We start from the raw sequence: 25,096 nt of genomic DNA on the forward strand, positions 1-25,096 counted from the left end.
TACACACATATTATTCAGGGAAGAAAGGAAACCCATTCATGAGCCAGAATAAACCACTAACCTGTCCCTTACTTTGTAAGCTTTGTAAGGTAATGTTTCTCCAGCTCATCTAGCAAACTCAAGTGTATAACTTCAGTAGTTCTTGCTTCACATAGCTCCATTCTGAGGAAAGGGGAGTGAAGAAAATGGATCCCCCTATCTTCAGGTGGGAAAAGTAAGGAACCCACAGTACATCTGTGAAGGGGCTGCAAATAGCACATTCAACTACTCTCTCCTAATTCAGGGCTGTTGCCCTCACACTGGTCTGTCATTCTTCACAGACTCCCTGGGCAATGTCACTCACTGCTAACAGCCCCAGAGGCTGACTCCTGGCGGCCCAGAGGCAGAGTGTTGTCTGTCGGGCAATACGCCTCCGGAATCTGCTTCTCTCTGAGTTTCCTGGCTCTCTGGGAAACTGTACTGGCTATCAGTGGAACCCAGCATTCACAAGGTGTAGCAAAAGTCATCGCAGACAATGCATATTCAAAAGAGGCCCAATTGCTCTTTAAGCAAGTGCCCACTGGCCCCGAGATGGGCACATATTAAAATGGATAAAATAAGGGTAATGTGAATTCTAGTAATATGTCAACTTTGCATGTAAATGAGATGAGTCATCTAAGTGCAGTTTAAAATATTTTAAATAGGACACTAAGAAAAGAATAAAACAGCAGATGATACATTGGTTTTCCCAGGACCCTGCACAGCCAACAACATGCAGCAGGCTCTCTTTGGGGATTCTATTTCCTTCCCTTCGCAGAGGGATTTCTCATGTCCCTGCTTGGGTGACATACCATGTCTTACCTATGTTTCCCTACGTTAGAACAGGGAGGTCCAGGACACCAAAAATTTGGAGGGACTTTTACACTCTCTTACTTCATTCTCTTCACACTCTTTCTCTTCAGCAGCAAGGCTAAGCTTTCCAGAAGTCTGGAGGAGGATACAGCAGTAGCTCAGTATGCATGAACAGGCTGCAGGCAGAGCCCACAATGAAGATTAAGGGTCTTTCCCAGACTGGTGAGAGCTGTGAAAATGATTCTAGGTGTGAGCCAAAGCACCTGCTCTTTGTCTCTTCTCAACAGTCAACTTCGCATTCCTTTCCTTCCCTCTGTCTCTCTTAGTCAAGCCAAGGCCCTTAACCACAAACCCCACAGCAACTCAGACATAACAAATGTTTGATACACATTTATTGACGTGGGATGAGTTAAACTGTGTCTGCAAACAAGAACACAAATAAGAATACAGTGGATCTCAGCATAATTGCTCACTAGAATCACCTGGGGATCTTTAAAAAACCCCAGTGCCCAGGTCATATCCCAGACTAACTGTACCTGCATCTTGGGGAAGTGGGACCCAGGCACCAGTGTTTTTTAAAGTACCCACCCCCCAACCCTCCAGGAGATTCCAATGTGCAGCTTGGGCTGAGACCCACTAGGTTAAAGCTTTCAGCTGTGAAGTTCCCAGAGGGCACAGGTGATTTCTGCTCCTGGGAATCTGAAGGCAAAGTCTGAACTAAGATTATGTGAAGACAACAAGTAAGCACTTGCCTCCCACGCTGCCCTATTAAACTGAGTCAGGGGTTATGGAGAAAAGAAATGGTTGCTCCTACAGCTTATTGGCCCATCTTTTTACAAATACTCACCCCTACCCGAAACAAAAGGTATATTCTTTGAATGTGGTAAAAATAGACTGGCTTCCTGTCTGTCACCATTGGTCTTGGATCTCTAGTTGGGCACAGCCCAAGGAGGCCACCTCCTGAGTTTTCCAATAGCTAATGGAAGGGAAGATTCCCCTAAACCCAGCTATACATGGATGGATGTAGTGCTTCCTCAAGGGACCACCCATAAGGTGAAGGACAGGGCACGCACGACTAAGTATTTAATATAATTTTAAGAAGAAAAATTGATCATTTTATTGGAGACTAAAAGCTACCTGTTACATATGGGAGTCAGGTGTCTACAGGCCACCCACAATGCACTATGCTTCATGCATGAACCTCCCTGAGGCCTTCAAGGATGGATTTTTTTTTAATAGAAAGAGGTAAGAAATATTACTCTTGGGTGGCAAAACACTCATCTAAAAGTCCCAAAGCATGGAAAGAGACAGATACTGCGAATGCAATGAACCTGACAGAGGCAGGCTCATAAATTCAGTCAACTTTGTCAAATGCAGTCATTCCATTTCAGAATCTGCAATGATTGGAAGTGCTATGCTCTGTCAATATCACAACAGGCCTGGCTTCATGCTGTCTCTTTTTCATGAGATGTGGGTAGCCTGTTAACACTAGCATTGCTTTCTATTCACTTGAATTAGCACAGTGAGGAAGCAGCAAAGAACCTGGGAGGATGAAGATCACAGAAACGCCTGCAGTGTTAAGTGAGAATCGGGGCTCGCCAACCTGAAGCCTCTAATTAGAGATTAGTGTGACAGGAGTCCAACAACCAGACTGTCAGAGAGAAATTAGTGACATTTTCATTCCGTTTCTCCAAGCAATCCTCCACCAAGAAGGATGTTTCAAGTCAAGTGTAAGCTCTATGCAGAGCCTTGCATAGGCCACTCTGAGGCCACTGACCGCTGGCCATGGAATTGACCTAGCGCACAAATGCATACATTTTTTAGTATAGATTTGCATGTGCGGTACAGATGAGAACCAAAGCGGACCTGTGTGGGACATCAGGATGGAGATAGCTACTTGGTGAGTCATCTGCAATTCTCTAAATGGTTCAGCAAAAGATCGACTATTTGAGAAAAACTGGGCCCTAATAAGATAATTAATGTAGTCACTAACTGAGCGGTAAGTACAACATATTTATAGAACACATCTGGGTGTTTCTAAATTAAACTCACAAAGTTAAGCTAAAAAACACAATCGAGAAAGAAAACTCTCAGAACTAAAAATGTCTTCTTGTCTGCTTAATGGCTTTCTTGATTTCAGTTTTTATTTTCTTACAGAAAGCCTGGGGCGGTGGTAATCACCAGTGGACACCTGACCAAAAAAAAATATCTTTCTAAAATGGCATTTGCCATCAGGTAGAATTTATGGATTTGACCTGTTTCCTAAAACAAATTTATTACCAACAAAAATTTATTCTGCATAAAAGTGATCTGTAAATCTGTAGATTAAAAAGCCTGAAAACAAGTGATATTTCTGGTTTTCAGAAGAGAGACTCTACATAAATCAGAGAATTCCAGGGTTAGGCTCAGAAGGATGCTGAGTCCAATCACACAGCAGATGCCTGAACTCAGTCTGTGACTGTCCTGAACCCCAGGGGCTTTCAGCTACACTCAGAATTCCCCAGCTACAGGAAGCTGGTGTTAAATCCAAGGTGTTACCTTTCTAATTTCCCTCTGTCCAGATACTTCTTATAATCTATAAAATTATCAGGAGGAAGTGGGATCTAATGTTTTTCAAACTTGCTTTTAGCTGTACAATACTTCTGGAAACCAGAATAATAAATAAATACACAAACCAAATAAGTAAACTAAATAAACAAAGCAATAAAAGTGGGGTTGCTCTGGCTGAAGTCAGTTAGATGGTAAGGACCAGGCACCCTGCCCTCTTAGCTGCTCTGTTATTCCCAGAGACTCTGAGGAACCTCCTCAGAACCTTGGAGCTACACAGAATGCAGATAAGAAACACAATCCATTCATCCATCACCCAATACATATTTTTAAGGTAACTGTTATGTATCAGCCCCTATGGCTGGGTCTGGCAATATAACAGAAGGAGAAATCCATGGATCTTACAACCTAGTGAGGAGGAGAGTGATGGGGATGAAGAAGGTAGGAATTCACCACCACATGGTTCTTGCTTGCAAATGGTCCTTGCTTGCTTCATGTGAGGAAGTTTACATGCATTAACTCATTTAATTCTCTCCATAGTCTATGGGATGGGTGTTATTTTTATTCCCTCTTTACAGATGAGAGAGGCAGTACGGGAGATGGAGATAGAAAAGCCAGGATTGTGGTGACATTGAAGGCAAGAGAAAAGCGTTCTCATGAAAGAGGGCGTGGTTACCATATGCGTGCAGCTGCTAAGGGATGAGACCAATTGTGGACAGAGAAGTGGCTGCTGCATGTGGTGACAAGGAAGTCACTGGTGATGTTGAACAGACTCAGTGGCGCGATGAGGATGGAAGTAAGACTGTAAGGAGTGGTGAAAAAGGAAGGATGACTGTTCATAGTCCATCCTTTGCAGAAAGGAGTTTAATAGGAGAGTGGCAGAAAACAGACTGTAGAGGAATGCAGCTGAAAGAAGTTGTGGGGTCAAAGCAAGGTTCTTCATGCAGAAGAAATATACTTTGGGGTACCACTTTCAAAAATTAATTTGCAGTCTTACTGCATTGTAATTGCCTATTTGCTGGCCTGTCTCCCCTAGGAGACTCCCCTACCTATGGGGTAGGAACTGCCTTGTTTGCTGTTTTTTCTGACCCATCTCCTATCACCGTGACTGGAACCCAACAAGCACACTCAACAAATATTTCTTGAATAAATGGATAAAATAGATAAAAATTGGGAGAGGGGAAGGAGTTTGGGTTTTTTCTTGAAAAACCACTTGCCAAATAAAACTTTCACTGCAAACCTGCTGCTGGATGGCCAGGTTTCATGTGCGGGCTGAGCCTGTTCCTTCCCAAGGAGTCCCTCAGTCTCCTGAGCCACTGTGGGCTGTCTTTGTTTCTATTCTGTGAAGTCAGGTGCTTAGGAGTTCTGGGATCTAATCTGAACCCTGTTAAGAAACTGCTGTTACCTTTTCTGTTTCTAAATTAGAAAAATAATATGATCCTGCAATCTAATTCTTTCATATAATTACTTAAGCCAAATCAAAGTTCCAAGGAGATTATTTACTACAAAGCAATGACGCTCCCTGGTGCCTTCAGGCAAACTCCAACATAACATTCTATTCCTCCAGCATTTGGGGAACAGTAGGCCCTCTGCTTCCTCCTTTCTAAAAAAAAAAATTCATACATCATTCCCATAATAGAAGTGAGCAAAATATAAGCAGCTCCTTACAGCACTCTCCCTTAAAGCGTTCTAGGTTGATGTCGATTTTTCTGAAGAAGCAAACCAAACAAGTCCCAGCCTGCACACTGAGTGGCCTTCTAACTTGGCAAGTCTTTACTCTGTTTACCCCAAAGGACTGAGACCTATTGGTCTCTGAGTTTCTTCTTCCTTTATAATAAGTGGAATTGTTACTTAATGAATTTTAGCTATGATAAAAATAGATTCTATTTGTTTCTGAGAATTGCTAAGTCTCGGGGCCTGGTGTTTCTCTGTAAGATCTTCACATGTGAATTTCTATTCATGGCTACAATATCATGAGCCAGGTAGTTCATGTCATGGTTGAATATCACAGACCAGATTCTAGAACAGATACGTATATATGAATAAATATAATAGCACTAGTAGTGGACATTTACTGAGGGCTTGCAGCGTGCATGACTTTGGGCTAAGTGCTTTATTGCAATACCTCATTTAGTCTCATGACAACCCTATGGAGTAAATACATCCCAATTTTTCAGATGGTGAAACTGAGGCTTTTAGAGATTAAGCTGTCCAAAGTCCACAGGCAGTCAAGTGAAGTAGGTAGAATTTAAAAACCCAGCAGTTTGACACCAGTGCTTACCAGTTTAACCTTTGCCATAAAAGCTCCATGCTGTGTTTCTTGGTTTAATGCTTAAATACAGGGAAGGCTTTTCAGGTGCCCAGGATTAGCAGAAGAGGAGACGGGAGCGCTTCGCCACAGTGCGGTTGTGAGGTAACCTCTGAATTTCAGCTGATGTGTTTTTCTGTTTCAATTACCAGGAATAATCAGGAGAGGGTTGTAAAAATGTGTTTTAAAGTGTTCCTATGCGAAAATCACCTGGAGAAACTGTTTTATCAGCAAAAGGAACAAGATGCTGATACTTCAAGCGAAGGACTTCAGTTCAGATTTTAGAGTCCCAGCCATGCTGTCACCATTTTTCATCTTCCCTCTCCCTCTGAGCACATGACTACGGGCTGTCAGGGCAATGGTTATGTCGCCTAGGCCTTGGGCTGCACAGTCTAACACAGGCAAGACCACTCCCACCTTATCAGCACAGGACGGTTTGTTTCGTTTTGTTTTTTCACTTTATTTTCTTTGATAAGGCATAAATTTTCAATTCTCAGTTTTGGCTATGGGCAATCTGGAAACAGCTGTGCATGAATGGCAGGGAAGAGGGGAGTCCCTGCAGGTACACACTTTGTTTCATGGCTGAATTGCTACCCAAACAGTCCTGGACACAGCGCCCCACAAATTATTTTTCCTTTAAACTGATTTTTCCAGTTAGTTCTGTGTATTAGTTACAGAGTCCTATGTTATTTTCCCCATAGGGCTTTCCTGCTCCTGATTCCTAAACAAGCTGATAAAAACTCCATTTTCTCCACAGAAATATTTAGGTTGTTGAGGCTTTCTCTTACCATAATTACTTCCTGAAAAATGCAGTGGTCAATTTTTCCTGAATATTTTTACATTAAATTGGGCACACAAAACTTGGCCCTTGATATTTGAAGGCTGTAAAGTAGATTTCTGGCTTTAAAGAGATGACTGGTTTCTATTACTTGCTTTCTGGGTTGGCTTCTTATTGATTTGATTAAATCTCCCTACCATTTAAATGAGGAACTCTGTGTGAAAACAAGAATTTCTTATGACCTGAAGAAATCATTTCTTATTGAAAGAAATCATCTATTTCACTCCTCGACTAAGTACTTCAGGAATTGGAGCAGGTGAGGAGAAAGGTCTTGGCAATGGTAGTTTGATGAGAAATGAATTAATTCGATTATTTCCATGGTGTGGATCAATAATAGTCAGCCTCGCAGAGGCCCCTGGCCTGAAGGCAGCTGGATAATCAATAGGATCACACAGAGGCTTCTCCTCCCCCAGCAGCCTCTCTGATCTTTTCTGGGCGGACTCTTCACGCCTGTGTAATTCTAATTTATGTCAACTAGAAATCAAAGAAATTCCAAGAGGCTTTGGTCATAGGACATTGGGGTGGACCTTTCAAAATCTATTTGCGTCTATTCCTTCAGTAATGTGGCCCCCACAACCCTCCTGGCGCCTCTAGAGGCCAAGGAGAAGGAACCTCCTCCCAACAGAAGGGCAGCTACCTGGTCCCGGCCCAGGCAGAGGGGCGGCGTTAGGTAAATCGAGGTACACTTTCTCCTTCCTATATCTACAACTCTCCAGGGACATAAGAACAAATAGGCTTTTTAAGCCAAATGCTTTGCCAAGAGTGGCTCCCTCAATAACGCTCTTTAATGATACCCCAGACGCTGGCATTTTCAAATCAAATGAACAGTGTGTAAAATTAGTTCTGCATGAAGTTTAAAAAAAAAGAAAGAAAGAAAGAAAGAAAGTGAAAGGGAGCTTTTAAAAGCTCCAGCATTTCTTCATCCAACTGCTTTTCACAAGGGTTTGGCATTTGAGAATTGCTACATTTATGATGTTATTCGCTGCTCATAATTCAGGCCCTCTGTCTCCGAACTTCTGTATTAACACACACTGCAGAGGTTTCCACCACGACTTTTTATCACCGAGGTTTCCCAAACCAGCCAGGCTGCCTCTGGCGAGGTCTGGTTTCTCAGCCAATGCCATGCCACTGGGCTCCCTCCCTTCTCATCAACCCTGTTACCCCAAACATTTTTCATTAACCTTGAACATTGCGTTTCCATTTGCCCTACAGCTTTCCCATGATTTTTTTTTGTCCTTTTCAGTTTTGTTCTCCATCCAAACGGCCTTGTAAGAAATGAGGAAAATATCCTATTATGAGAAGAAACAGATCTATATGGACTCTAGAATTCTACAGAATATTCTATTCTAAGGTTGTGAAAATATTCTCTGACCAAAACCACCTACTGTCTATAATTGTGGAAAGCAGAGTAAACATATCACTCTTATTAGAGAGTCCCGTTGATTATACAAGCAGTTTTAACTAAATCACCAAATAAATGTGTGTTAAGTTGATAGGTGATTTTGGGTCAACTCTAATTCCCAAGGTCAAGTAAGCCTTTGAACAGTCTTTAAGAATATAAGTTCACCCCAATTCATCAAAGCCGTCTCACACAGCGTTTTCTTCTCTTGGTTCTTACAATGCACTGAAGTTTAGGAGATTAAGTGGCGTCGGCTTTAAAACTCAAAGTAATGCCTCTAACATGCTTATCCATCCAGCAATCGGAACAGCTACTCAAACACGGGCTTCTTAACGCACTTCCTAGTTTTACAAGTGTTCAGGGAATGCTGCATTTGTGGAATGGCTGGAGGACTCCTCCCTACAAGTCACCAATGTTGTAGCCAAACAAGTTGTCTGACAGTCTAAGCGCACGTTGCTTTTATCTGCTAAGAATATGGTGAATGTTTCTCATCTGTTCTTTGTTTACCAAATGAGAGAGAGAAAGAACAGGGAGATGGAGGAAAACACCTTTTCCTACAACAAATGCAATGCATTTCGTCATTCTTTCAATTCCTCAAAAGCCCAAGTGAGGACAAAAGCTCAAGTTCGGTAAAGTATAGCTTCCAAATTAAATATAAGTGGCCCCAAATGAAACTGGCTGTGTGTGAAAGAAAATATAACTGCCTTCACTATTTCGCAGAACTACAGGATCGCAGATCACAAGACCGGGACACAAAGACATCACAAACCCCATCTTTTCCCCAGCGCAGGGATCCCAGTGACAATATTCCTGACAAGGGGGTTAATGGTGTAGACCATTGAGGTTTCTTGCTCCTCCTTTGGATCCAGTTGGTGTGCAGAAAGGGGAAGAGCTCAAATTGATGACTTATTAACGGTTAGCAGGTTTGGTTAAGGGACAGAGAGAAGAGTGATAGACCCAAATAGTTTTGTTCTTCAATTATTGGTTGGCACAGATGCTCACCTTGAGATAAATTGTGGGTCTTCATGTCCATATGCTGATCATGATTTCTCTGTGTTTTCTATTTCTATTCTTATTTTTCTCCACTATTTTCTTATTACTCTCTTTTTGTTTCCCTGCCTATTTGAATTGTCTTCTCTTCAATTCAGCCTTTTCTCACCCTGCAAATCTTTCTTTATCCCTACACTCTGGTTAGTAAGTTGATTCTAAATACAGATTGTCCTATGGAGGCATTAGTTTTCCTTTGTCAAGTATGTAAAAAAAAATGTAGTTTTGACATCTTAGTATAGAAAATAATAACCTTAATTTTAACTGAGGAAAAAGTAAAAGGGCAGCATCTTTTCTAAAGTTAGTTTATTTTTTCCGGTCTAATTTCCTTTCAAAATCAGATAGCAGGCAGTACAATTTTTTCTCATTTGGAAATTTCAAATATCAAAACACAGGTTAATATGACATTGATGATAAGAATAATCAGTAGAACTGAGTATTTTATATATAACAAACATGATTATTCTAAGGGCTTGGTATAGGTTCATTCACTTAAATGCTCACAGAACTCTACAAGACAGGTACTATCATTATCTTCATTTTACAAATGAGGAAACAGAGGCACTGAGTAACTGCCCAAGATAACACTACTAAGAGCAGAGCCCAGATGTGAACCTAACTCTGGCCTCTGAACCCATGCCCTCAACTATTAACCTCTTTGTTACTCACATTGTTACTTTGAGTCTTGATAAAAATTTAAAATCTGGAGACAGATTGCATAACACAAATTTTGAAAGCTGAGTAGCTACTTACTCTAGGTTTCTATCCAACTAAATCAACAAACAAGCGATTATGTGCAAGGCTTTATTTGCACTTTGTGGGTGGCTTGGAAACTTCTTCTGTCCTCACAGAACCTCTTGTGTCTGGTTCTGAGCTGCCCTAAGCTTAACGACGCCAGGCAGTAAGGCTGGCCCCAGCATCCTCTGGGCTGGGCCGCACCACAGCAGGCTATGGGCAGACAGCATGGTGCTGGAGCCAGAGGCTCTCAGAGCAGTTCAGTGGTTGGAGACAGGATTCAGAGGCCGCCAGAGGAAAGGACTAACGCTCTCTCAGGGAGCCCACTAATCAGAACAGCCTCCCCATCCCATTTTGGACTAATTTGCGTCTGGGTAGAAAAGGATCCTTTCCTTAACTTAAAATAAGCAAAATGCTGGTCAGCAAATATGTCGGAAATAATCTTCTCCTGTACTAACTGGAACATAAACTTTTACCATTCATCTCTGAAGGTGGAGCTGACCTCAACAAATCTAAGGAGTACAGACTAGGAATATGGTAATTTCTAAGAGTGCTTGTGGATATACAGATCCGTTTTGAACGCATACATTTTGGCGTCCTTGGTTCAGGTAGTACCCAGGTAGTAGCAGTTTCTTCTGGCAGGCATTGAGCAAAGCTGCTGTCATTGTTTAGCGTTTCTAGAATACTCCACCTACTGTAGATTCTTTAACTTGTTTTAAAAGAAGTCTTTAAAAAAAAAAGATTTTATTTTTTAAGTAATCTCTACACCCAACATGGGTCTCGAACTCACAACTCTTGTGAGATCAAGAGTCACGTGCTCCACTGACTGAGCCAGCCAGATGCCCCTCAGAGGAGTCATTTTAAAGTGAAAGGGTTAGTAGCAGCATTAGGTTAGTTAGTAGTGAAATCTGAGGGAGACTTGCAACCCCTGGGTCTAAGTGCTGTTGCTTAGTAACAAAGTCAGCCAGCTTTTTAGGCTGGGCTGAGAATATATAGTAAAATCTCTCTAAACATAACTAACTGGCAAAGGCCTAGTATAAGCTGGGATTTTAAAGCATTTAAAGCATTTGGAGAAAAGAACTAGGTCAATTAACAAAAATGACAAAAGCACACAAAGGATTTGGGCCATTCTTCTATTGGCCCCCAAATTTGGTACATTTAGAAAATGCATGTCCTTTGAGAGACATATATATTTAGTTTCACTCTCTTTTTCTAGATCTGTCCCTAATCACCAGTTGCAAAAGGAGCACACATGTGTAAATTATTATAAGATGCTAGCACTTTCTGAGCAAGTGTCTGAGGTGGATCTGTTCCCAGGGGGTAGACCTCGTGCCTGGAGACGGCACCCAGGGTGTGCCACGGGCACTGGGCCCAGACCCTGGAGACCTGCGGTAAAATCTTGGATGACTGGCCTCAGGCCAGGGTCTGGTCTCACTAAGTCTCCATTTTCTCCTGTTCATAGCACAAATAACCACTTCTTAGACTTACAGGGGAAACATGGAAGCATCTCGGTAGTACTTGGTGATCAATACAGATTTTTATCATTTTCCTTCGTAGTCTTCAAGGGCCCCATATTAAACGTGGCACAATTTCCCAAACTCACACTCACATCTCTGGCCAGCGCCACACACCTTCAGTGGGACCTCTGGGACCATTTCTCATCATGTACTAAAAGTGACATCTTAAGTGCAGAAAGGCACAAATTCCCACATAATATTCCCTCACTGGCCCTTTCTTGCCCCCAGATGGCCACAATACATACATGTTGAGCACTGAAACCACACACTTCAAATTGTGAAAAACCAGTTTGGCACTGTTCTTTCCACCTTACTGTTGCAGGAAACTTGGAATCCAGAAAAGAATTTTACCGTTAGACCCTGCACATTGCTGTGTGATGTGCAAACACTTTTAATTTTGGTCCGTGGACTTAGGGACAGGAGGCCAAATATAATTTGTGCGTATGATTGCTTTTCCTTTCTGCATAAGCACAAAATTCATTTTTAAATAGAAAAATGCAAAAACAACCTCTGATTACTTTAGAAAACCAGGCATCTTGCAATGCATAACTGTAATAGTACATGTATGTGCACGTACACATACATACATATGGGGGGGAGAGAGAGAATATGATAGAAAGCTATTAACTACAAACTTGATAGGTAACTCTTACTTTATCACATCTCATCAGTCCCAAATATCTTAGAGATTTGCTGCTCTGCGCAATCAGGGTGGCTCCTTGATCTGTAATTTCTTTACACCATCCAACATCCACAGTCTCTATTGTCATGCTGTACCGGCCAATGGCTATCAGTGCTGCAGAGAGGGACAGAAAGAGAGAAAGCAAGCATAAATGTTAGCAGTGTATGGGATCTCTATCTTATTATGACTATTTCTCTCATTTCCTCAGTAAATTTGTTCCTGAAATGTTGTGTGTAAATGAATGTTTTGTAAACGAAATTAAATTTGAAATGCTTTAGGAAAGCTTGCTCTATGACAAACCCTTTCACAAAGTGAATAATCATTCCATAATTCCCCTTTCATTGGAACACAGCTTCTTATCAGTTTTACTCATTACAAGGTTACCTGTACTTTCAAACATTCATATCTGCAGAAGGAATAAATTAAAATGAATTATATATATAATGTTACAGAAAATGCTGAGTAGAAACTAAACTTTACCCACGATAACTTTAATAAATTTTTTAAAAGAAAAATCCATGTAAGCACCACTTTGAGGTGTATTATACCGCATATAAATTTCTTTACCGATTGGCATAATTTTTTCCAGCTGTTCACGATCTGTAAAATGTAAGACTATATAATATTTTTCACATTAGTCCTTCTTGGGACTGTTAGGAATTAAGAGTACATTATACATACAGTTGAACTTAATTGGTGCCATGCTACAGTGCGGTAAAGGGAATGCATTTGTTATGCTGAATTTCCTCACCATTATCAGAAGTCTTCCTTCTATTAACATATAAAATGAAGCCTGTCATCTGAAAACTATCAGTATCTCTAGTCTTCTTGACTGTTTAGCATTGGACCACTACTAGAGGGCAGATGCTTATCCCATAATCTACGACGTGCACCACTTATCACTGCTCCATTACCCAGCACCCTGTCAGAGCGACCAATCAGTGAAGGTGGCTCTTTGCTACGGACTTCTGACTTGATAGACATGCACACCTCTACATTTGTGGAGCAGAAAAACAGATTTCAATACCTCCAGCCAGAATAAGTTCATGGTGCATTGGTTTGTAAAAGAAAACCCTGAAAACAATGCCACACATTTTAAAAAGGACAGAGAAATTGTTTGCTAATTATTTCCTCATTCTAAGATAGGATGAGTTGATTTCTGTGACATTAAAGGCGGATGATATTTTCCAATTGACTAGATTGATAAGAGCAGAGTGAATTACTCACGTAAATAAATGTTAACTCTTACAGCTCACAGAAAAGAACTTGGCAAAATCTCTTTGCCAATTACCTCAGTAATATTTTTTTTACTAGAAAATTCATGCCTATGATTCAAGTATCAAAGCACTCCTATGTAGCCTGATATTTAAGGTTTACAAAAACACCCATCATCTCAGTGTAGTCCAGTGAAAATGCGATGAAGGACACAAATTTTTTTTTCCTAGAAATTCCTCATGCCACGAATTTGTTCATGCTTTCACCTTTGCCCACCTACTTTGACATTTTTTATTTTTTTTTTAATTTACTTAGAAAGAGACAGCACAAGCAGAGGTGGAAAAGAGAGAGTGGGAGAGAGAATTCCGCCCAGGCTCCACACTGTCAGCTCAGAGCTTGACACAGGGCTTGAACTCACAAACCATGAGATCATGACCTGAGCTGAAATCAAGTCAGATGCTTAACCGACTGAGCCACCCAGGCGCCCCACTAGTTTGACATTTAGTTTTCAAGGAAGTGGAGCAGGGTAGAGGGGGTTTTGCCAAAGGTTTGCCAAGTGGTCTGAATGATATTTTGTAAGTGGAAGTAATATCCCAGGTTAATCCCATCGGTGTCCCTGCCCTAAGAAAGCCATGATTTCTGGCACCATCATAATTTCACTAGTTATGCTATCCTAAGGATCTCCTATGATGACTGAAGTAGAATATACATAAAAGAAATTTCTTTCAATCTCAAACTGTAATTTCAGAAGATGACAAATCACAAGTTGCAGAAGGCCCCAGGTTGGTAGATTGTGGACTTTTATTTAGGTTTGAGGCTAGAACATGAAAGCCCTGCCCCGGACAGAAAAACATAAAAATAATGATCTGAGAAGTTTTTTAGAAGCTGCTTTATAAGCAAATGAAGAGTCAATAGCTTTTGATTCTAACTGCTAAGAACACTGGTGTTTATTATTTCCCTTTTTTTCCTTTCTTGTCCAAATTAAAATAAGCAGTAAACAAGACAACTGAAGATAAATCAGGGCATTCTATGTTTGTTTTGACATAGCTCTATACCGTAAAGTAAGAACTGAACTTTATTATTCCTTAACTTGTTCATTTATTCAGCAAACACCTCCTGAGTACTTGCTCTAGAGCATTTTGTCTAATGTCTATTGACTATCCATGGGCTAGGCACTGGGCTAGGAATTTTAGGCAATTATTTCATTAAATCCTCTCAGAAACCCTATGAAGTTTTATTATTATTTCCATTTTAAAGATCAGAAACCTGAGTCACAGAAAGACTGAATGACCTTCCCTGTCACAAGACACTAAGTGAGGGATAATAGGCTGAGAATTAGGCTCTCAGTCCCGGCTGCACATGAGATCTACTAAGTCAGAACCATGGGGCCAGTCACCAGGCAGTTCTAACATGATGCACCACTGGCGTGTGGAAGTGGAACCGTGGGTGTGACATGAGGGACCTGTGCTAGGTGCTGGGGACAGAAAGATTCAGAGCTCAGAGGCCAGCTGAATGGGGTGGAAATGAGGAACACCCAAGTAAATAGTGACAATACAATGCTCATCCCCCCTCTCTTCCCATTCCTATCTCATTCTCGCTTCTCAGATCTCAAGTCAAAGGTCAGCTTCTCAAAATGGATCACTCTATCATTTGCCACTACTGGAAACACTATTATTAATTTGTTTGGTTATTCACTTTGTTGTAGCCCATCTCTCCCATAAGTATGACAGCTCCTATTCACTGCTGTATGCCCAGCCCCTAGCCTGTGCCTGGTACGGAGGTAGTTCTTAAAAGTATTAGTGGAACGCACCAATGACTGGAATATGGTTTGGGTCTACTACAGAAGCATGCCAAGGGGGCACCGGAGCCCCTCACTCTTCAAGGGAGAAGAGAAATCATAGGAGCTCTCATGGAAGAGCTGAGCTAGGTCTTGAGGGATGAGTAAGGATTCTGTAGGAGAACAAAGGAGCTTGGGCAAGTATGTTGGGCTAAGGAAACAGCATATGTAAGCATAGAGAGATGTGAAAGGGTAGGGCAGCTGTAGGCCATTCTGTGCAGCTGAAATAAAAACAAGGCCAAGAAGTGGCAGGATTTATTTCAGAAATATTTATTCAATGATTAATGACACTGGAGTAGGTATAAGAGACACAGAGTAGCAAAAACAAGCAGAGTCCTTGATGTCCTTTAACTTACATTCTAGTAGGAGAGACAGGTGTGAAGCAAATAAACACACCACCATATATAAATCTAAATTGTAACAAATGTTCTGAAGGAAACTGATTACTTTAGGAATAACACTTGTGGGGGAGAGGGGGCAGGGGGTGGGCACTAGGGAGAGTCTTCCTGATGAAGTTACTTTTAATCTGTCCAATAGCCCTGCAAAAACAATACTCATTTTATGGTAGAAAACTGAAGTTAAATACTTCAGCCAGGCCCCACCCCTACTAAGTGGCAAAACCAAGGTGCACACCGAGACAGTTTGGCTCCAAGGCCAGTGTTGGTTCTACCATAGCAGCACACGGGTGGTTGAGGAGCCTGCATGTGTACAGAATGTATTTTTCCCCTTTACCACCATTCAGGACTTAACCATTACAGCTTGCAGGGAGCCAAGTAAAACACGGTGACCATAAAACACGGTCCACCAGAATCTGTAAATTCCAGAATATATAGAACAATTTACATCTTTGTGACTATATCTACCTTTGAATATTTTTTCATTGTTCTTCACAAGCTGACCATGACACTTGTAGTGTGGTACAGTCTCAAGTTCATTTCCAGGCTCACTACTTAGTAGATGTCTGACCTCAGGATATTTCACTTTTCTGAGTCTCAGCTTCCTCACTTGGACAATGGGGATGTTGACTATATGTCCTGCTTACTTCACAGGGTTGGTCTGAGGTTCAAATGACATAATACATGTAAGGGGCTCGGCACTACATAAATGTCATGATTTATGTGATATTTTCCCAAAGCATTCTACAGTGGTGCAGTTGATATAAAATGAAAAGACTTTAAAGAGTTTTGAAAAATAAAATGCTCCGGGAAAATGAGAGCATTATATAAGTATTTAGTCATTATGTCACTGCTAGAGCTCCTGAACTGCCTACTCTCTATTGGTGATCATGAACTTGTAGATTGCACCTGGGATGATAGGGCTGCAAATGTAATGTGTGATTACTACCTTCACTAGGGGCTGTTGACACATTACAATGATATTTATTGAGCCTTGAAAAGAGATAAATTATGCAAGACTAATTCCTAATCTCAATGCAGTTTGAATATACGTTTTTATGTGCTAAGTACAACTAACAAAAATAGTTAAATTCTAAAAAAAATTACACAAGTTAAAAGCTATAATCCAGTAACTTATATCATTATCAAGAAAATACATTAACCCCCTAAAAGGCATTTCCATAGACAGAGAAAGTGAAAACCATGAGCACATATATATTAAATTTTGACTAAGAAATTCCATTTCCAGGGGTGCCTGGGTGGCTCAGTGGGTCAAGCATCTGCCTTTGGCTCAGGTCATAATCTCGCGGTTTGTGATCTTGAGCCCTGTGTCAGGCTCTGTGCTGACAGCTCAGAGCCTGGAGCCTGCTGCAGATTCTGTGTCTCCCTCTCTCTCTGCCCTCCCTCTGGTTGTGCTCCGTCTCTCACTCTCTCAAAAATAAATAAACATTAAAAAATTAAAAAAAAGAAATTCCATTTCCAGGAATATACCCTGGAAATATACTTTTTGAAAAAGATACTTTTAATAATACTAGGAACTTTTAAATCATTCAGTGAAAAAAGTAAAGGTGCAAGAATTTATATGGTGTGCTATCACCATATAAAAGAGAATACAATTAAAAAAATCCACTTACAAATCTGCTCCTTTGTGAAAAAGGAATATGGGAGAGAGACACCAGGAAATACAGAGACTGTTTAAGTATACGGGGTTGGTGGGAAAGGGGAGGAAGGAAGGGGCATGGAATGTGGAGGTGGGGATTTGAGGAGGGAGAGACACTTCCTGGAGTATCTCTTTGGATATAGCTTCGACTGTGAATCATAGTAATGTTTAACATACCTCCCAAAATAAAAAAAAAAATTAAAACTAACAAGGATGTAGGGGAATGGGAAGTAGAATACAAACAGTAACAAATGAAGCTAACTGTACTACAAATGAAGAGCGTGACCCAGACAAATAAAATAACCACAAGAAGAGGATGGGAATTAAGAATTCAGTCACTTTGGAAAACATTATTTTGGCAGGATATTGTAAGGTGAAATCCAAAAAGAACTGTCAGCAAACATTGTATTCCAGTTAGTAATTCTATTTCTCACAGGGCTATGAGGTAGCAATTCAGTAACTACTTTATGTGTAATCTAGGATTGTAAATGATAAGAGCCAGTCTTTTTACTGTCAGAGAAAGAAGTTATAAATAAGAAAAGGGGAGAGGCTTATAATAAACCCTGTGGTATTGATTTGGAATCAGAGGTACTAGAATGAACTGTTGGTTCATAACAGATACACAGATATAGAAATAACTAATAAATATGATGTATGTGCATGCATGGGTTAGTCTACATGCATATATTCCCTATCTTTTCAGCTGAGAGAGACTAGGAGCAATGACACTCTAGTAGCAGTGATGTACAGGCACCCAGATCTTGATTTATAAATATCATTCTCTAATAAAAAGAATTAAGTCTTCTTATAGAAATGGTTGATTCCTGCACTGGGGCAGGGAAATACAAGGTAAGTCTGAAACATCTTGTGATATCAGAAAAAACAGGTGCTTAAAAGAGTGAGGGCATATCAAAAGGACACAGGATCCATTCAGAAGAAGCTGCCAATGGCCACATCTGGAACAATGTGAATCTCAAAATAAATGAGTGTATTGGACTATACTTGAGAAAACCAAATAAGCATCCACAAATCCATATTCATAGAGGTAGAAAGATAGAAGATGGATATACAGTCAAGGAAGGACAACTCTTCCTTACAGAAAAATTCCAATGAATCAATTTGGAAAGAATGGGGGAAATACAAAAACATCATTAGGCAAAGACCGCAGTAATAACTGTTGCGGTCCAAGTTCACAAATAGATGCTAAAATCAGTGGGTGAAAGTTTTGGGAGAAACAGAATAATAGCATAGTGCCAAAGATATTTATCAACTGCAAAGGGAAGTCAGTTTAATTACTAACATCACAGTGGAGAGACCCAGCAGCCATCACCTTAACCAAATGACCAAGGTTAACATCACCACTAATAACACATACAGACATCACATGTACCACCTGATCACTTCTTCACTATTCTTGCCAAAATAATCTCAATCCAAACATCACACAAACCTAAGCTGAAAAACATTCTACAGGTCTAGAGGGTAAGGGTAATGAAATGTAAGAAAAGAATGAGGAAGCATCAGAGATAGGAGGAGACTAAGGAGACAGGACAAACAGATATACTGTGAGATCCTGGATTGGATCCTGGAATAGACAAGAAAATTAGGGGGAAAACTGGTGAAATTCAAATAAGATCTATAACTTAGTTATCTTATTGCTTCAATGTTAATTTCCTGGTTTGATAATTATACTATGGCTATAGGAGTTGATCACACTAGAGGTAGCTAGGTGAAGGGTATTATGTGAACTGTCTACTAGTTTTGCAACTTTTCTGAATTCTAAAAGTATTTTGGGGTGTCTGTCTGGCTCAGTCAGTAGAGCATGCAACTCTTGATCTTGGGGATGTGAGTTCGAGCCCCACACTGGGTTTAGGGATTACTCAAAAATAAAATCTTAAAAACAGTATTTGAAAATAAAGATTTTAAAAGCATAGATAAGCTAGTAACAGACAACAAGTGAATGAACTAAGGAGAGAACTAAAGTTTTCTAAGTGAAAGCAGGTATTACTTTCACAGCGAACAATCTGATATATAAATGTTACAACTAAAAATACATTTTTTTCTTCATAGGAGGAAGATTAGTCACACGAGCGCATTAACAAGTAACCTGCATGTGCCATTTTGTCCTTTCCCGTTCTATTTTCTGCTATGGATCTATGTACCTGCAATACAATCAGAAGAAATGCCCTGGTGCTTGAAAGAACTAGGGTTAAAATTTAACAGTGGGATTAACATCTTTCATGTAATACTTGGAAAAAAGGATTTGCAAAGAAATTTCTTGGCATGGATACAAAGAGATAAATATGAAAAGCACTCTTCTTTGTAGATGCCACAGAAGCCCCCAAAACAAAGAAATGACACTTTCAGAGACATTCGTTGTTGTGTGATGGTCTCTGGGAAGGCTCCCTCCACCCTGCAGGGACTATAGCAGTGGTTCCCAGCCCTGCCAGTTCAGGAGAATCACAGGTGCCTAGAAAAAGTACAGATGCCTGAGTCCCACCCCTGGAGATTCTGACTCAGGAGAAGCCATAAAAACTCCTGTGATCCCGATGTGCAGCCAGGGCTGAGAACCACTTGAACAGAATAACCTGTAACTCGGGCAAAGTCAGTCAACTAAAAACAAAAGAACTAATTTTCAAGGATATAAGTAGCTTTGTGTTCTGATATTTTAATACAACTTTGTCTCTCAAACAGTAGTGACTTCTTGTACACAATCCAATACTTTTTAACTTCTGTATTTCTAATTTATATCCTTTCCTTCCATTTTGATATATTACTATTAAATTCCTCCTATCATTTTTTTTAATGTTTATTTTTATTTTTGAGAGACAGAAAGAGCATGAGTGGGCAGGGGCAGAGAGAAGGAGACACAGAATCAGAAGCAGGCTCCAGGCTCTGTGCTGTTAGCATAGAGCTCGATGCGGCGCTCAAACCCACAACTGTGAGATCATGATCTGAGGCGAAGTCGGAAGCTCAACCAACTGAGCCATCCAGGTGCCCCATATTCCTCCTATTATTATGTAGTAAACCTGACAGTGACCATATGCTATTTTTCCAGGTTGTCCTTTTTAGTAAATATTTTCCTTTAGTTCATTGCACTTATTTATATTTCTAATACAGCACTTATCAGAGTTTGTTTCGTATTAGAATTATTTATCAAACACCTGTCTTCCTACTAGATTGTAAAGTCTTTGAAGCAGCAAATGTAGAAAATGCTTTTCTAGGACCTCTAAGTCTCTTGAAAATCAAGTGTCACTCATTTTTTACAGCTTCAGTGAATTTTTTGGAAGTATAACATGCATGCAGAATATTGCACAAATCCTAAGGGTACAATTTGATGAATTTTGACAAAGTTAACCCAGCTGTGTAACACTCTCTAGATTGAGAGACAGGGCATGACCATAACCCCTGAAGCTCACTCGTCCCCAACTCCAGTCACTGTTATTCTGCCACTAAGAATAGCTACTATCCTGACTTCTAACCACACAGATTGGTATTCTTGTGTTTGAACTTCAAATATATAGAGTCAAACACCCAGTACTCTTATTTCTGGTTTTTCAGCAGTCTGTTATGTTAATGAGATCCATCCACATTGTTAAGGGTATGAATAGTTTGTTCATTCTCATTTCCAAAGTGGCGATAACATTTACATTCCTACCAGTAATGTGTGAAGATTCCAGTGTCTCTACATCCTTGCCAGTACTTAGTGGTATCTGTCTTTCTGATCATAGCCATTCTGGTGGGTGTGAGGTGCTACCTTATTGGGGGTTATAATTTTCATTTCCCTAAGGACTAATGATGTTGTGCATCTTTTCATGGTGTCATACACTGCTTTAAAATCCCAGCGTAACAGGGGCGCCTGGGTGGCTCGGTCGGTGAAGCATCCGACTTCGGCTCAGGTCATGATCTCACGGTCTGTGAGTTCAAGCCCCGCATCAGGCTCTGTGCTGACCACTCAGAGCCTGGAGCCTGTTTCAGATTCTGTGACTCCCTCTCTCTCTGCCCCTCCCCCTGTTCATGCTCTGTCTCTCTCTGTCTCAAAAATAAATAAACGTTTAAAAAAATTAAAAAAAAATCCCAGCATAATATTATGTGCCTTTATCCTTTCAAGCACTCAGTAAGTATCTATTAAATTAAATTGATGAAGGAGAGGCACGTAAGGTTTCTATTATTAGACTACCTAGCAAAGAATAGCAAAATATCTGTTTCTAGACGACAGATCATTTTCCACAAAATTTGAGGGAATGTACCAGTAAAATAAACTAGTCTAGCCTCTGGAGACACAAAAAAAATCTTCAAGTTTCTTAAAATAAGAGAGTAAATTCAAAAAATTTACAGTTATAGAAAACTTTCCAAATGCTCATTTATTTGTGGAATTTCAAAGACTGTGGAGTATGCTTTATTTAGGAACTCTAAATCTCTTACAATCAAGTGAAAAATAAATATAATACAAAAATTGTGGTGGATAACATTGGAGTAAAAATGTTGAATTATGGTAGAATTTTCAAGACACTTTATGTAAGGGCATTCATTTTACAGAACTCTTCTTACTGAGTTCAGAACAGCAACATGCAAGTCTTATCTGACAAAGGGAAGAAGCTGGCTGTGGCCCCTGACCTTTCGGGGAAAAGACTCTCCTGCCCTATACATCCTGAAATGGAAATACAACATTATTTATAGGCTGCACCTGCTTTCCTTCCTACGAGATTAGCAAGTTGGTGGAAAGTAAGAGTTCACATGAAGAATTTTTTAAAGAATTTTTTAAGTTTATCAGAAGCAAGGATAAGTATTTTTTATTCTTTATGCTTTCCAAATTATTTTTATTTTAATAGCAGAAAGACACAAATTACATTGGGTAGGTAGAAACTATTTTTGAGTATGTGACTTCTGAAAACGTAACAAACAAAAGGCATATTTAGAACTAACCTTCATTTAACAGGAATCTGATCCACTGCTCTGGTTTTCAGTGGTGCTGTTTTTGGTGGAAACCAACCCTCTGAGAGGAATGTTAGGTTCCCTTGATAATCCCCTTATTAAATTTTGGAATCCAAGATGAGGAAGAAAAAAAAAAGCCTTACTAATCTTAACATTAGCTGAGAACCTTAAAGTCCCTGGTTCAATGATTCTTTTTTATTCTAGCTAGCCTGCATAAATACATATATTACTTATCAAAGAATTATGCATATTTTAAAAAATTCTGACATTATATTAGATTTCCTCACTTTATGAGAAGTGAATTCTGGGCTTCAATATGTTGGTTCATGGATATGGAAAAGTATATTAGTGTTTCTGACACAGATCTGCCTTGTCCACCTTTCTGAGCTGGAGTTTCCAGACTGCCATAAAGATGGAGCATCAGTATCAAGCAGGCATCAGATACAAATATTTATCTGGCCCCACGTGGAGCAGAGCAGGATGCCATGGCAGCAACTACCGCTTGAGAGATACCAAGGTTGGTGACAACATATGTGTTACCAGACTGCCCAACAGGCATTGTAAAAATATCTTAACATTGAAGGGAAGGAAACCGAAGGAAGAGGGAAGAACACACGAGGATGTCAGCAGAGTGAATATATCATCTCTTCCTTCTTTAAACAAATACTAATCAAGTGCCTCCTAAGCACCAGGGAATGTTTCAGGAACTGAGAATAAAGAGAGCAAATCCCTGCCCTTGTGAAGCTTGTATTCTGAATACAAATAAATAATTAGAATACCTAGGTTTTCAGGTGGTGATTAGGCTTCTGAGAAAAATTCAGCAGGGCCTAGAGGTGGGAGTGCTACAATTTTAATTAGGGCAACCATGGAAGGCATCACAGAGAAAATGACATCTGAGCAAAGATCTGAAGAGGTGAGGGAACAAGCCATACAGATATCTAAGGGAAAGGCATTATGTTCAGAGAACACCTAATGCCAAGGCCATGAGGCAGGAAGGTTGCTGGTTTGTTTTAGAGTGAGCAAAAGAGCAAGGTGGTGGGTAGTGGAGAGGAGACTGGGGAGAGTTAATGGAAAAGGGGGTGGTCAAAATCATCTCATAGATCATTTTAACGACATTGGCTTTCCCTCTAAATGAAATCAGAAACCACTGGAGAATTTGGGGCAGAGGAGTGATATGATCTAATTTAAACTTTCTCTGGCTTCTGGGTTGAAGACAGGCTGTAAGAGGCAAGAGCAGAAGCAAGGAGACCAGTAAGGAGGCCACTGCAATGATCTAGACAAGAAGTGATAGTGGCTTGGCCAAGGGCTATGTAACAGAAATGGGGAGGAGTTGAACTATAGACTACAGTAGAGAGACCCAACAGTATTTGCTGATGGACTGGGTGTGGAGTAAGAGAAGGAGAAGAGTCAGGGTGTTAAGAGAAAAGAAATCTTTTCTTTTCAGCACTTAGATTTGAAAGACATTTCCTGCATGGAATTTTACATAGCTGTTCCTTGGGTCCTTGTGTGTCTAAGTGTTCTTGCACTAGTAGGAATATATCAGTTTCTTCTCTTGGATATAAACTCTGAGAGGGGCAAAGACCACCTTTATTCATCTTTATATCATCATTATCTAGCATAGGGCCTTTACTTGTTAGTGTTCAATATATGTTCATTTAAATATGTACATCTTAGATATCACAATTAAAAGCACTTAGGGAAAAACAACTTAGAAAGGGGTCTTGTTTGCATTCTCTAGAGTTCATATTCATTCTTTTATTCTAAAAGTATTTACTGAGTAGCTACAGTATATTAATCACTATGATGTTTGTAGGTACCTTTGAGGAGATTATAGGTAATAAACATTTCCCCCTATATGTCTCTGCATTTAAAAATTTTCAAGAGTGTGGGCTACCTAGGTGTCTCAGTTGGTTAGCATCTGACTCTTGGTTGCAGTTCAGGTTATGATCTCATAATTCATGAGTTCGAGCCCCACACCGGACTCTGTGCTGACAGCACAGAGCCTACTTGGGATTCATTCTCTCCCTCCCTCTCTCTCTCTCTCTCTCTCTCTCTCCGTCCCTCCCCTGCTCTCTCTTGGGCATGCTCTCTCTCTCTTAAACAAACAAACAAACAAACACACAAACAAACAAACTTAATTTTTTTTCTAACACTAGGCATGTTTTACTTTACCAAAAAATCGGTTTTTAAAAAGAGGAACTAGATAGATTTCTTAGTTTTACCAGAGTAAAGGGAAAAACTTAACATTTCTTTTTTTTTTAATGTTTCATTTTACTTTTTTTTTTAATTTTTTTTCAACGTTTATTTATTTTTGGGACAGAGAGAGACAGAGCATGAACGGGGGAGGGGCAGAGAGAGAGGGAGACACAGAATCGGAAACAGGCTCCAGGCTCTGAGCCATCAGCCCAGAGCCTGACGCAGGGCTTGAACTCACGGACCACGAGATCGTGACCTGGCTGAAGTTGGATGCTTAACCGACTGCGCCACCCAGGAGCCCCTCATTTTACTTTTGAGACAGAGAGAGAGTGAGCAGGAGAGGTGAAGAGAGAGATGAAGACACAGAACTTGAAGCAGGCTCCAGGCTCCAAGCTGTCAGCAGGGCTCAAACCCACAAACTGTGAGATCATAACTTGAGCCAAAGTCAGATGCTTAACCAATTGAGCCACCCAGGTGTCCCAGAACTTAACCTTTCTGAAAGTGGGGTTTCTCTCTAACCTTGCTCGTCAAGGCAAACAAACACATTGACTGGTACCAAAATTCAATACCTAAACATCATGAAATCCTGTGAAAAAAGCATAAAGCTATTTGCAAACTAAAATTAAATACAAAAAGGTAAGTTCACTTACTCCTCCTTAACTATAACCACAGCAGTTATTACTCAGGGGCTGTTGTCCAGACCATAGATTAGCTTAGATACCGGCAAAAACTTGCTTATGGATCTTTCTGCCATAAGAAGGGAAAAGGAAATAAAAACATGAAATTCAAAGCATTTCAATTTGAGTTTTTCAAGTTTATGGGGTGCCTGGGTGGTTCAGTTGGTTAAGTGCCCAACTCAGGATTTTGGCTCAGGGAATGATCTCATGATTCCATAGATAGAGCCCCATATTGGGCTCTGTGCTAACAGTGAGGAGCCTGCTTAGGATTCTCTCT

General features: G+C 40.3%; 1 protein-coding gene across 2 annotated transcripts in view; it reads right to left on the bottom strand.

Annotated features, from left to right (window-relative positions):
* FBXL17 (F-box and leucine rich repeat protein 17) overlaps positions 1-25,096 on the bottom strand; it is a 501,406-nt gene that overhangs the window by 9,764 nt on the left and 466,546 nt on the right. For both annotated transcript variants that reach the window (XM_047855114.1, XM_047855106.1), the window contains one exon: positions 11,876-12,018. In XM_047855114.1, coding sequence (XP_047711070.1) covers positions 11,876-12,018 — 143 coding nt within the window. The remainder of the gene's footprint in view (positions 1-11,875; positions 12,019-25,096) is intronic.

Source organism: Prionailurus viverrinus, chromosome A1 (genome assembly GCF_022837055.1).
Source record: "Prionailurus viverrinus isolate Anna chromosome A1, UM_Priviv_1.0, whole genome shotgun sequence".
Taxonomy (NCBI): Eukaryota; Metazoa; Chordata; class Mammalia; order Carnivora; family Felidae; genus Prionailurus; species Prionailurus viverrinus.